Raw genomic sequence first — 11,077 nt, 5'->3', positions numbered from 1 at the left:
GACCTGTAAAAATGCATTTATTAATGATCAGCTTGCATTATGCTCAAATTAGCCATTTTAAGTATCTTGGATCGATTTAAATTACCAACTTAAAAAAAAATGACTCTTTTGTTTGTAGCTAATATTTCTCTCAACATTTTTGCACTATGTAAAGAGGAGACAATCTTTTTGATACTGACACAGAATAAGTGTCAAATGGGACAGAGAGAAAATGCTACGTTTGAGTTTACACCTGGCTATTAAGAATCATTTCTACCAAAATTTAATTGCAACATCTTTTTCAGAAGATGCTTGTGCTGAATAATTGAGTAAGACACTCTCTAGAAGAGGGAGAGATGGAAATAGTATCATTAGAGTTGACAAGCATAAATGCCTTTCATTTCCTGTCATGCATAACCAACTCAAAAAGGCATCTAGTCCCAAAAATTGATATGATCTAAATTGATATAATCTGCAGAAGAAAGTAAATATAAGAGTACAGCACGTAAGACATCTAACTTCGAACCAGAAAACAATGCTGGAGAACTCTAGTTCAATCTCTGGGCAGCTTCCTTGGCAAGAACTCTCTCTTTCGCCTTGGTTCTCGCTTGTGATTTGGAACCCATGATACCACCACCCCATTTCTTTCTGTTCTCCTCATACTTATCATTGAAGTTGGCCTGAAAAAGTAAAAGGAGAGCATTAGATCAAATCCCTGGGTATGTTAAAAGAAAATAGTGTAAAGACCACCAGCTAAGATACCTTAATTGCCTCCAAAATTCTGCTGAACTCCATTTTATCTTCATTCTTCACGGTGGTCAAGCATAATGCTGAAGCAGTTTTCTTGTGCACAATCTGCAAATCACGCCACAATCATCAGCATCTAAATTTCAAAGAAAGTAAACTAGATTAAGATAGAATGTAAACATGATGATGCTTATAGAATGTAAACATGATGATGCTTACTGATCCTAAACGTGCTTTTCCCTTCACAATACAATATGAAATTTCCATCTTTCTGCACAATGCCGGAAGCCAGACAACCAATTCTATTGGGTCAACATCATGAGCAATCACCACCAACTGTGCTTTATTCTGCAAGGCCATTAACGACAAAAAGTCATCTCTTGAAAAATTAAAATATCAAAAGGATTTAAAGGTTTTGTTAGAGACTAAAACAAAACCTGCTCAATAAGGTACGTGATGTGCTTAAGACCATACTTTACAATAATAGGCTTCTTGGTCTCGGGAGTTTTGCCTTCAGCCTCAGCTTGAGCTCTTTTAACAAGACGCTCCTTCTTTGCAGCCATGTCCTCAGGCCTGTACTTCAGAAGCATCTTGAATAGGTTTGTGGCTGCATATTGAAATTAAGGGCAAACGAAAAAATTCAGTTCAGTAATCATGAAACTGCTTGCAGCAAGCACAATCAAACCAAAGTAGGGCCTTGTCAAACGAAGGGGCGGGTGAAATAGGGTTCCTGAACTTAAAATCAGGATAATATGCTTATATACTAATAACCAACCAACGAAAAAAGTGATTAGATAAGTAGTGAGGCCTTGCAAATATGATGCTAGAACATGCTAACCTTATATATCAATCAACTATGCTAAACGGTAAAAGAGGAAAGAAGAAATTTTAGGAAGTACGAATAAAATGCCCATAAGATTCATCTTACCAAGACTAAATCTGAAGAGTGAAGAATCTGGTGTCAATATGTCAACAAAAACAGAAAGTAATAATCTATACACACAAACTAACATTCAACTTCTCTAGTGAGTTGGTCCAGAAGTATCCTACTTTTCAAGCTAGCACAAGTTAGATACATTATTGACACAGGTACAACATGAGAGTAGTAGTGATATTAAACGGTGCTACTGTCATGACTTATAAACAACAGGAAAGCGGAACGCTGCTCTCCTTTTTAATTTTTTGGGGGAAAAGTGAGTTATTGAACCCTAAACAACAGGAAACTCGGAATAAGCATCTTTTACAGAAAAAAATAGATCTATACGCCTATTCAGAAGACACGTGGAAAATACAAGTAATTGGCTTTTCTAAGAAGTTCACCCAGACAAAATTCCGGATTTTCACCAGCCAACAACCCAGTAGGCTGAAAAAATGGAGGAACGGCTTTAGATGCCAGGAACAAACACCCCCTTGTTCAACCTTTGTTTAGGTAGATAATCATTTCATCCCACTGTAATCAACCTATAGTTGAAATGGTCAAACATTCACATTTCTTAACCATGAAGAAGATAGAGATAAACTCCCCTATTTCTTCATTAATTGCATTATTACTTTAGACTTGAATTTGCACTGTACATAGCGCAACAACGAAACATATAGCATCAGAATATCTTTCTCTTCAAAGCTTCAGTACAAACAGAGCATAACAATCATTACATATAAAGGAAAACATTTATTTTCCAGGATGAAGTCACTTTTTGGTGCTTGATCAGTGGAAAATATTTTGTACGCAAATTGACTTTCCTGAGGTCCTCGATGAAAACATTTCTAATGAACACTTAGACATAATATCAATCTTTAACACTCAGTTCTATCTCACATTCTCAATGTAGAACACTATCCATTTGTTGAAAATATTGCCATCAATCCTTTACTAAACATTTTAGACTGGCTAACCAAACACAGAAAACAAACATTATTATTTTCTGAGGGTCTTCCTTGATACCAAACACACTGGATAACATTCTACTTTATAAGTCAACTAAGCATTTTGCTATCTAACACTTCGTTTGGATGGCTGTTACATATTATTCATAATGTATTTTATTATATCGTATTGTAGGGGTACATTGTTTTAATGAATACAATGTTTGAATAGATTGTGTCGTTTCCCATCATTACATAATGTAAGACAACAGCAAAAGTAGGGTATGGGGTAGAGCTATCATAAAAAGGTAAGATAAAGGATAAAATATGATTATTAGATAATAAGCAAAGACAAAATGAGAAAAAAAAATAAGGATCAATTCGAGTATTCACAATGCATTTTTATGTTATGATTTTAACGGTTTTGATGACCCTATCTTAATTACCACAATTCCCCTGTTCGACAACAGTTGCATTTGTATACAATAGTAAGATTGTAGCGGGTATAGTTAAAGGGTCCTTTGGGTATTCCGATCAAACCTTTATAAAATGAGACTTTTCATGGTTAAGTAACACGATAAAATAAAATTAAAGTAACAATCAAAACAAACATGGTGCAATAGGTAACAACCATCAAAACAATAATGAGGAATGATACCGAGATTTTTGTCGAGGGTTTTAGTGAACTGATTAAGAGCAGGAGGAACTTTCAACCTCTGCTTAAGAATCCTCTTCTTCCTTTGTAGTTGAACCCCACGTGGCATCCGCACATTCCTTGTCATATCTCTCTTTGGTGGCAGCGCCCCTCCTATACCAAACTTCTTTGGCCTCTTCTCAAAAACTGGATTCACCATCTTTTTCTCCGCTTTCTTCTTTGCTGCTACTGCTACACCCTTCTTTGGAGCCTACAAACAAACACAACATCAAATAATATAATTGAAAGAATTGATGAGACGAAAATAATAAGAGGGGATTTCAGTTTTACCATTTTACCCTAAGATGGCGAGCGGTGGTGGAGGAGAGAGAGAGAGATACAAAGAGAGGATCCGAGTAGTGTAGGGAATAATAATGGAGTTTGTAGGGTTTAAGACAGACATGTGCTGATTTGGGCTATGATATTTATTGGGCTGTAGAATATTAAGGCCCCATTTTTCATTTTTTTGCGCGGATTGCCCTTCTTTTGGGGGTGGTCTTTAAATTTTGCCCTTCAAATTTGTGGTCTTTAAATTTTGCCCCTCATGGTCTTTAAGTTTTGCCTTTTGCTTGGAAAGGTGGGCGAATACATGAAGTTCTGGGTTCGAACCCCCGCTCAGGCATAAAATAAAAAAATAATTTCGCTAGGCAGGACTAGGGGAGTGTATGCCGGATCCAGCATACAATCTTTAAGGAAAAGCTAAAGTTATGCCGGATCCGGCATAACTAAAAGTCTGCCCCATAAGGCAGAATTTTTCCTAAGACATAGTTTAGTTATGCCTTATGGGGCAGAATTTTAGTTAAGGCATAACAAAATTATGCCCCATAAGGCAAGAACTTTTCTTAAGGCATAGACTTTGCCTTATAAGGCAAAGTTTAAGTTATGCCTTAAGGAAAAGTTCCGCCTTATGGGAATACTTTTAGTTATGTCTTTGGGGCACACTTTTTAGTTAAGGCATAACTAAAAGTTTACCTTGAAAAGTATATATATATATATATATATATATATATATGTGTGTGCTTCAAGGCAAAGTCTGCCGGAGGGGGCAGACTTTTAGTTAAACACAACTAAAAGTCTACCCCCTCCGGCAGACTTCTAGTTAAACACAACTAAAAGTCTGCCCCCTCCGGCAGACAGACTTCTAGTTAAACACAACTAAAAGTCTGCCGGAGGGGGCATAGCAAAATTTAAACTTTGCCTTATAAGGCAAACTTTTAGTTATGCCTTAAGGAAAACTTATGCCTTATGAGGCATACTTTTAGTTATGTTTTATGGGGCACACTTTTAGTTAAGGCATTACTAAAAGTTTATCTTGAAAAGTTAAAAAAAAAATACGTATATATGCTTCAAGGCAAAGTCTGCCCCTCCGGCAGACTTTTAGTTAAACATGACTAAAAGTCTGCCGGAGAGGGTATAGCGAAATTTAAACTCTACTTTGCAAATTTTTAAAAAACTTTTGATTGAGCGGGGGTTCGAACCCGGAACCTATGGGTTTTAGCCAAAGGGCAAAATTTAAAGACCACAAATATAAGGGGCAAAATTTAAATACCACCCCCAAAAAAGGGCAATTCTGCGAATTGCCCCCCATTTTTAGGGTTTAAGACATGGTGTTGATTGGGCCGTATAATATTTAGGCCACGAATCCGTAAATGAACTCTATCCTATTTCCTTTGTCTCATTTGATAGTCCCTAAACACGGTGCCTAAAATTTTTATCCTTTCTGATAGAGTCTGGAAATTAATTTGGGGCTGGTCCGAGCCTGAAAAAATTCGAGTGTTCCTTTAGTTGTGTGGCAAAGGTAGAATCCTTACAAATTTGGAGAGATATCGCAGACATCTTACTTCAGAGGGTACTTGCACGACTTGTGGAGCAGAGGAGGAGTCTATGTTGCATGTTTTGCGGGATCGTATTCAAGCTCCGGCTATTTAGGTTCGCATTCTAGATCCAGATGACATGTCTCGATTCTTTGCTCTTGATATCCATGATTGGCTTACTGACAATTTAATGTCCAAATTCAAGGGAGTTACAGATGACAATTGGAGAATCTTCTTCGAATACACCTGCTGGAAAATTTGGATGTGGCGTAATAATGCTCTTTTTCAAAATGAGTATCTTTCGGTGGATAAAAAGATAACAACCCTTGTTAGCATGGTTAGAGCTTGTGCTACTTCTTGGCTTTCGTTGAAGAATATTGGGGAAGTGTCTAACAGCAAGCATATAGTTTCGTTTAGCTGGTCACCTCCTACCGCTAGGTGGGTAGCTTTGAACATAGATGGGGCTCTTCGAGGGAGTATTTTGATGGGAACTGTAGGCGGTGTTTTTCGTGATTCTGATAGCAGGTGGCTTGGAGGTTTTTCAGTCAAAATTGGAGTTTGTACATCATTTAGAATAGAGCTATGAGGAGTTTTCACTGGCCTTCAAGAAGCTTGGGATAGGGGGGATTACCTTGCAAATTGATAATGCTAGTGTAGTTCAGGTGCTGCGGGCTGGAGGAAGTGTGCCTCATCCGAATGGTGATATTGTCAACCGCATTCATCACCTCTTGGCTAGGAATTGGGCGGTCTCTGCTGCCCATATTTACAGGGAGACAAATTCAGTTGCTAATGGTTTAGCCAATTTGGCGTTTGGTCAAGAGTCTCGCTTTGAATGACTTTCACACATGCCTTCTAGCATTTCTTCGCTTGTTGTTGGGGTCTCATTCCCTCGCTTAGTTTCGGGATAGTTTCTTGTTGTTTTAGTTCTCTTTCAAAAAAAATAAAAAATTGTCAAATACATAGACAAACCCTTTAAAGTCGTCATGAAACATCTTAACTGAGACTATGACCTATTAGGCACTTTAAGAATAGCCAAATTGTACCAATTCTCTAGAGTGTAAAAGGTTTAATCATATCTAATTTCTTTTGCTGACCAAACACAGAAAGATTTGCTAAAAAGAGAGAGAGAGATCCGACCACCAAATACAACCAACATTTTGTGGATATATGATATTTTCTTCTTCTTTCTTGGTGCGGTCATGGTATTAAAATGGAAATTTAATGGTAGATAGAAGGTGTTTTCTAGTGTAAATGTGTATAATTCATGTTTATACACACTCATACAATGTAAATACATTGTTTAACCATTATACAGACAAGTGTAATTTTGTATAATTATGTATGTATAATTTTGTATAATTATGTATAAAGTATGTCTAATTGTGTATAATTCTATATAAAATTATATCATTGTATATATACTAGTGTATAAGGATGTATATGAATCGCTTAAGTTCAAAATAATAGTATATTTTCCCCTTTTTGCTGAATTTCATACAACAAAGAAGCATGAAAAAATGAAAGAAAAATAATAATAAAAAAGACAAACTTTTTTAGCAATTAAAAAATGGAAAGACAAAACAAAATAAGAAACAAATAATCAAATTAAGGGGCAAAGAGTGTAGGTGAAAGGGGAGAAAAAGGATCATTGGATGGGGATGGATGGAATCTGTAGATTTGGTGAACAAATATAATTTTTTGTATTTGGACTATATTTTGTAAGGTTACAAGGTTGCAATCTTTCTAGTTGGTTACATAGATGAAATATAATATTCTGGGTTGTACTTTTATGAAAATTTCCCTTAATATTCGGCTTGTTGATGATAACCATTAGAAATATCTGGTGCCATAATGTGAAATATATTTCAATGGTTGCAAAGTGAAAAAGTTGAATAGAAAAATTAATTTTTTAATTTATATTTAAAGATGTTATCAACAACATTCACTGTCGAAATTTTTGGACGAATTTATCTTGATAATTGTATAAACCAATTAGTAACAAATTCTCTTTTTCATTAATTATTTTTGAGGGTTATTCTAATTATATATATCAAAAACATTCCTTTTCTTCATTCTTACCAAGCCGTAACTCGTTATCATTATCCCTCTTGATGTGCTTGCCTCTTCTTCATCTGTAATAATGTCGAATTTCAAGGCATGTTTCATTTATGCTACTTATATTTAGTATATTTTCAGACTTGTGAATATAATGTTTGTAAATTTTGTATCTCAAGTTTCGGATTTGCATTTGATTTATGTTCTTACTAATTGCTTTTGCTTGAGATCTACGCTAGAAAATATTTTTGACGCCCATGTATAACAATGTTGACTAGGTACGTGGCAAACAATTTCATAAATATTCGCATGGTGGTTCTAATAATAGAAGTGTTGTTTTAACTCCTGGGGCTAGCTGATTCTCAGGATATTCTTATTGCTAGCTTAAACATGAATGTCTTTTTTTTATCATTACTAGAAAAGTTTCAGACTCCAATTCAAATAAGGACCACTATACGACTTGAAGCGAGTAGCTTTCTCCTATTTTTTTGTGTTTTGCTGACATCAGTCTATTTCTCATATGATATTGATGCTTCACGAAAAAAAATTCTCTTCAATCCAGGAAATATTAATGGGCGATGAAATTCAACTTTAGCACTACTTACAAATTATTTCAAAGATCTTGATTTAGCGAAAGAATTGAGATAATGTTTTGCAGAAGGATAGACCGAGAAAAGTCGAAGTCTGAGGGGACTTTTTTTTGTTAAAAATATGATCAACTAGATGAAAATGTCTCAAGAAGAAAATAGTGTAAAATTACGAAGCGGATAACTCAATCACTAAGAAAACTCAAGAAATATTATAAGTTGGTCAATTTGAAACTTATCATTTTTCAATTATAAAAATATGAAACTTTACTCATGAGATACCAGTGAAGCTCGTGACTATGTCTAAAGGCTGCTGATTAAGAGATTCTGGGTGAGCTGCTTGCCTTGTCCACAACACTAGACTCCATTAATGCTTTTACATTTCTGTTTATCTCCTTTCAGACAATTTAGTTGTCATTTCAGACTTATGTATTTAATTTTGTAGAGCTCTTGACTCAGATCGTCATTTCTTGGGATTTTTTATGTATTTTTCGCACTTGAGATATTTTAGTTATGTCATCATATTATGACTATGTTAATTCTTTAAAACTGCTTCATGTTAATGGAATTGATTTGCTTATCAGATTGGGTAGCCGTGTAGGTGCCATCGCAACTTCAGTAGTTTGGGTCATGAGAGGTAGCTGTCAAATCTTCCACTGGTATGTGGATAACTATATGGATCGATAGAATTACCAGTGTTGATCGTTACAAGTAGTTAATCACCTATTTTGATGTATATCATTAATTTCCTTGAATTATTACATCAATAACCCCGATTTAAGAGCTGAAATTGGAAGATTTTGAACTATGTTTTAAAAAGTGGAATTTGAGAATTTGACATTGAATTGAAGTAGAATTTCATATTTAATTATAGATTTGGAAACTTAGGTTTATGCATTACCCAAAAACATAATATATTTTGGAATTTAACCACGGGGCTCGGGGTTGAATTTTTATATTGACTTTATTTGACTTCAACCTGGTCTAAAAATATAAAATTGACATTTATAGATTCGTCAAATCCCGTGGAGTATTATTTTGAATAGATTGAGCTCGTGTGGTTGGCTTGGGTCGAGAAAAAGTGATTCATGAAGGTTACAACGCTTTCAGACCGAGGTAAGTTAAGGTTTTGACCTCAATGAGAAATTTTTTCGTAATTGATACTTTTTTTAATCCCAAGTTTGAATTCCTGATGGTGATGTATTTAGTCATGTAAGAAACACAAAAGTAGGGGTGGGGGGTGGGGTGGGGGGGGGGGGACTAGACCCAACCCCATGTATACATTATAGATTGCAGCGCAATCAAATAAGAAAATGTTTATACGTCACGCAACACATTCTCCCTAATATAAAGGCTATACGTTTAGCTAAAAAAAAGTTGACCTTATCATATTTGATCCTAATGTTAGAAATCTGCCTTTTATCCAATATAAATGGACTTTTAGCACTAGTAGGCATCTGATCATAACTGCTATAGAGTTTCTGCTCATTCAAGGATGTGGCTAATTTAGCAAGATAATCAGCCACTATGTTGGCTTCTCTATAACAGTGTGAGAAAGTGATATCAGTATTGTTAGTCAGATCAGCAATATCCTCTACAATGGTTTTCAAGTCAAGATTCTGAGTAGTCTTGTTCTTTATCATATCTACAATAAGAAGAGAGTCCATCCTAATGATGCATTGGTGGTAGCTACTGTCCCTGCACCATTCACCAGCAAAACTAGCAGCTAGAGCTTCTGCAATATTGTGATCTATACAATGAACTGGTGCAACAAAAGCAAACAAAAAAATTCTAGCGTTGTCCCAAACTATTCCACCAATGTCTGATTTCCCATTCTCTTTTAAAAAACTTCCATCAGTGTTGACTTTTATCCAGTTATGCCAAGGCAATCTCCAACTCACAGTCTTTATGATTGTTTTGTGTCTCATTTTCTCAACATTCTCACACAATTGTGCCCATTGTAGATTCATTTTGTGTAGTGGGAAAGCCTTATCTATTGGAGCTTTGATAAGCCATAGAACCTGCTGTTCCATCCTAAGTGTAAAACTTTATTTAAGTTTCATATTTACAAGAACACCTTGTTGTGCAAAGAACCCAACATATCATAACAAGAATGATTTGAAGCATCATTCTATGTATAGCATTCCTTCCAGTTGTCTGCCAATTTTGTAAAGATCTCCTTACAATTTTACTCTGATAGCTGATCCCCATATGTTGATCATAAGATTTCCATAAACTTTGAGCAGGCTCATTATCCATGAAAAGATGCTTGATAGTCTCAGGTTGAGGATTTGCACAACATAAGCAATCCATTGGGCTTCTATTCCAAGACCTGCAAATAATATTAAAAGGAAATTTAAATTTTATTATTCTCCACATCAGAAAGGATGATCTAAAAGGCACACTGTTGTGCCAAATTCTCTTAAAAAGAGGGTTTGGGATTCTGGTCTCTCTAATGGATTCCTAATAAGATTTGTTGGGAAAACACCATCAGAATAAGCATTCCAGTAAAGAAAATCCATCCTGTTGTTGGAGCCAATCTTCATGTTAATGATATTATCCATAAGCTATCCTGGAAGTAGATTTTGCTGCTTCTAAACATCCCATGTCTGGTTTTCAAAGAAGTTACTAACAAGAGTACTATTGATAGAGTTCCTCTTATCATTGCAATAAGTGGCTTATACCCCATAGCCTGCCCAATTGTCCCACCAGAAGCTACTATTCCCCCTATGAATCTTCTAGATCATGTTATGCTCTGCCTTGGATCTAGCTTGAGTAAGTGTCTTCCAAATATAGGAATTACCAAATACCCATACTTTAGAGACAAGATATGCTCTGATGCAATATTTAGCCTTAGTGAATTTTGCCCACAAAGAACCTTGGCCTCTTAATCTCTACCACTTTTTGATGTTGAGTAAATCACAAATATCCTTCATACTTCTCATTTACAGCCCCCTCTCATTTTTAGGGTGACAAATGTTTTTCTATGAGCTCCAATGATATTTATCTTTGTTAGCACTAGATGTCCAAAAGAATCTAGCAAAGTGCTTCCCCATCAGCTTAATTATGCCTTTAGGAGGAGTTAGAGCTGTCAAAGTGTAGGTAGGTATGGACTGCAACACATGTTTGATCAAGATATATTTGCCTCCATACGAAAACTTGTTACTCTGCCAACCATTTAGTCTTTGATAACAATTTCTCAAAGCATTCACTCCTTTTCCTTCCTAGATAAATTGGACATCCAAGATATTCAAAAGGGAAATCTTTATTAAGAAATCCAGTAGAACTTCTAATTTTGTTGATTCTGCTTGGACCAGTTCCAGGAGCCGTGAGGA

The 11,077-nt window shown here is 35.6% G+C and overlaps 1 protein-coding gene across 1 annotated transcript; it reads right to left on the bottom strand.

Annotated features, from left to right (window-relative positions):
• Positions 1-350: 350 nt before the first annotated feature.
• On the bottom strand, positions 351-3,728 carry LOC132606261 (large ribosomal subunit protein eL8z). Its single transcript, XM_060319677.1, has 6 exons — positions 3,578-3,728; positions 3,251-3,497; positions 1,164-1,333; positions 946-1,074; positions 742-834; positions 351-659 (listed from the first exon to the last, which is right to left on the bottom strand). The coding sequence occupies exons 1-6, from the start codon at positions 3,578-3,580 to the stop codon at positions 528-530; spliced, it is 774 nt and encodes a 257-aa protein (XP_060175660.1). The 5' UTR covers positions 3,581-3,728; the 3' UTR covers positions 351-527.
• Positions 3,729-11,077: the final 7,349 nt, after the last annotated feature.

The sequence above is a fragment of the Lycium barbarum genome, chromosome 8 (assembly GCF_019175385.1).
Source record: "Lycium barbarum isolate Lr01 chromosome 8, ASM1917538v2, whole genome shotgun sequence".
Lineage (NCBI taxonomy): Eukaryota > Viridiplantae > Streptophyta > Magnoliopsida > Solanales > Solanaceae > Lycium > Lycium barbarum.
This window is presented reverse-complemented; position numbering and strand designations above follow the sequence as displayed.

Excerpts from the sequence above, each read along its gene's own strand:
- LOC132606261 (XM_060319677.1), bottom strand. Across the intron at positions 1,075-1,163 it reads TCACGTACCTTATTGAGCAG|AATAAAGCACAGTTGGTGGT; the intron begins GTTTTGTTTTAG and ends ATGGCCTTGCAG. Across the intron at positions 835-945 it reads GAAAAGCACGTTTAGGATCA|ATTGTGCACAAGAAAACTGC; the intron begins GTAAGCATCATC and ends CGTGATTTGCAG.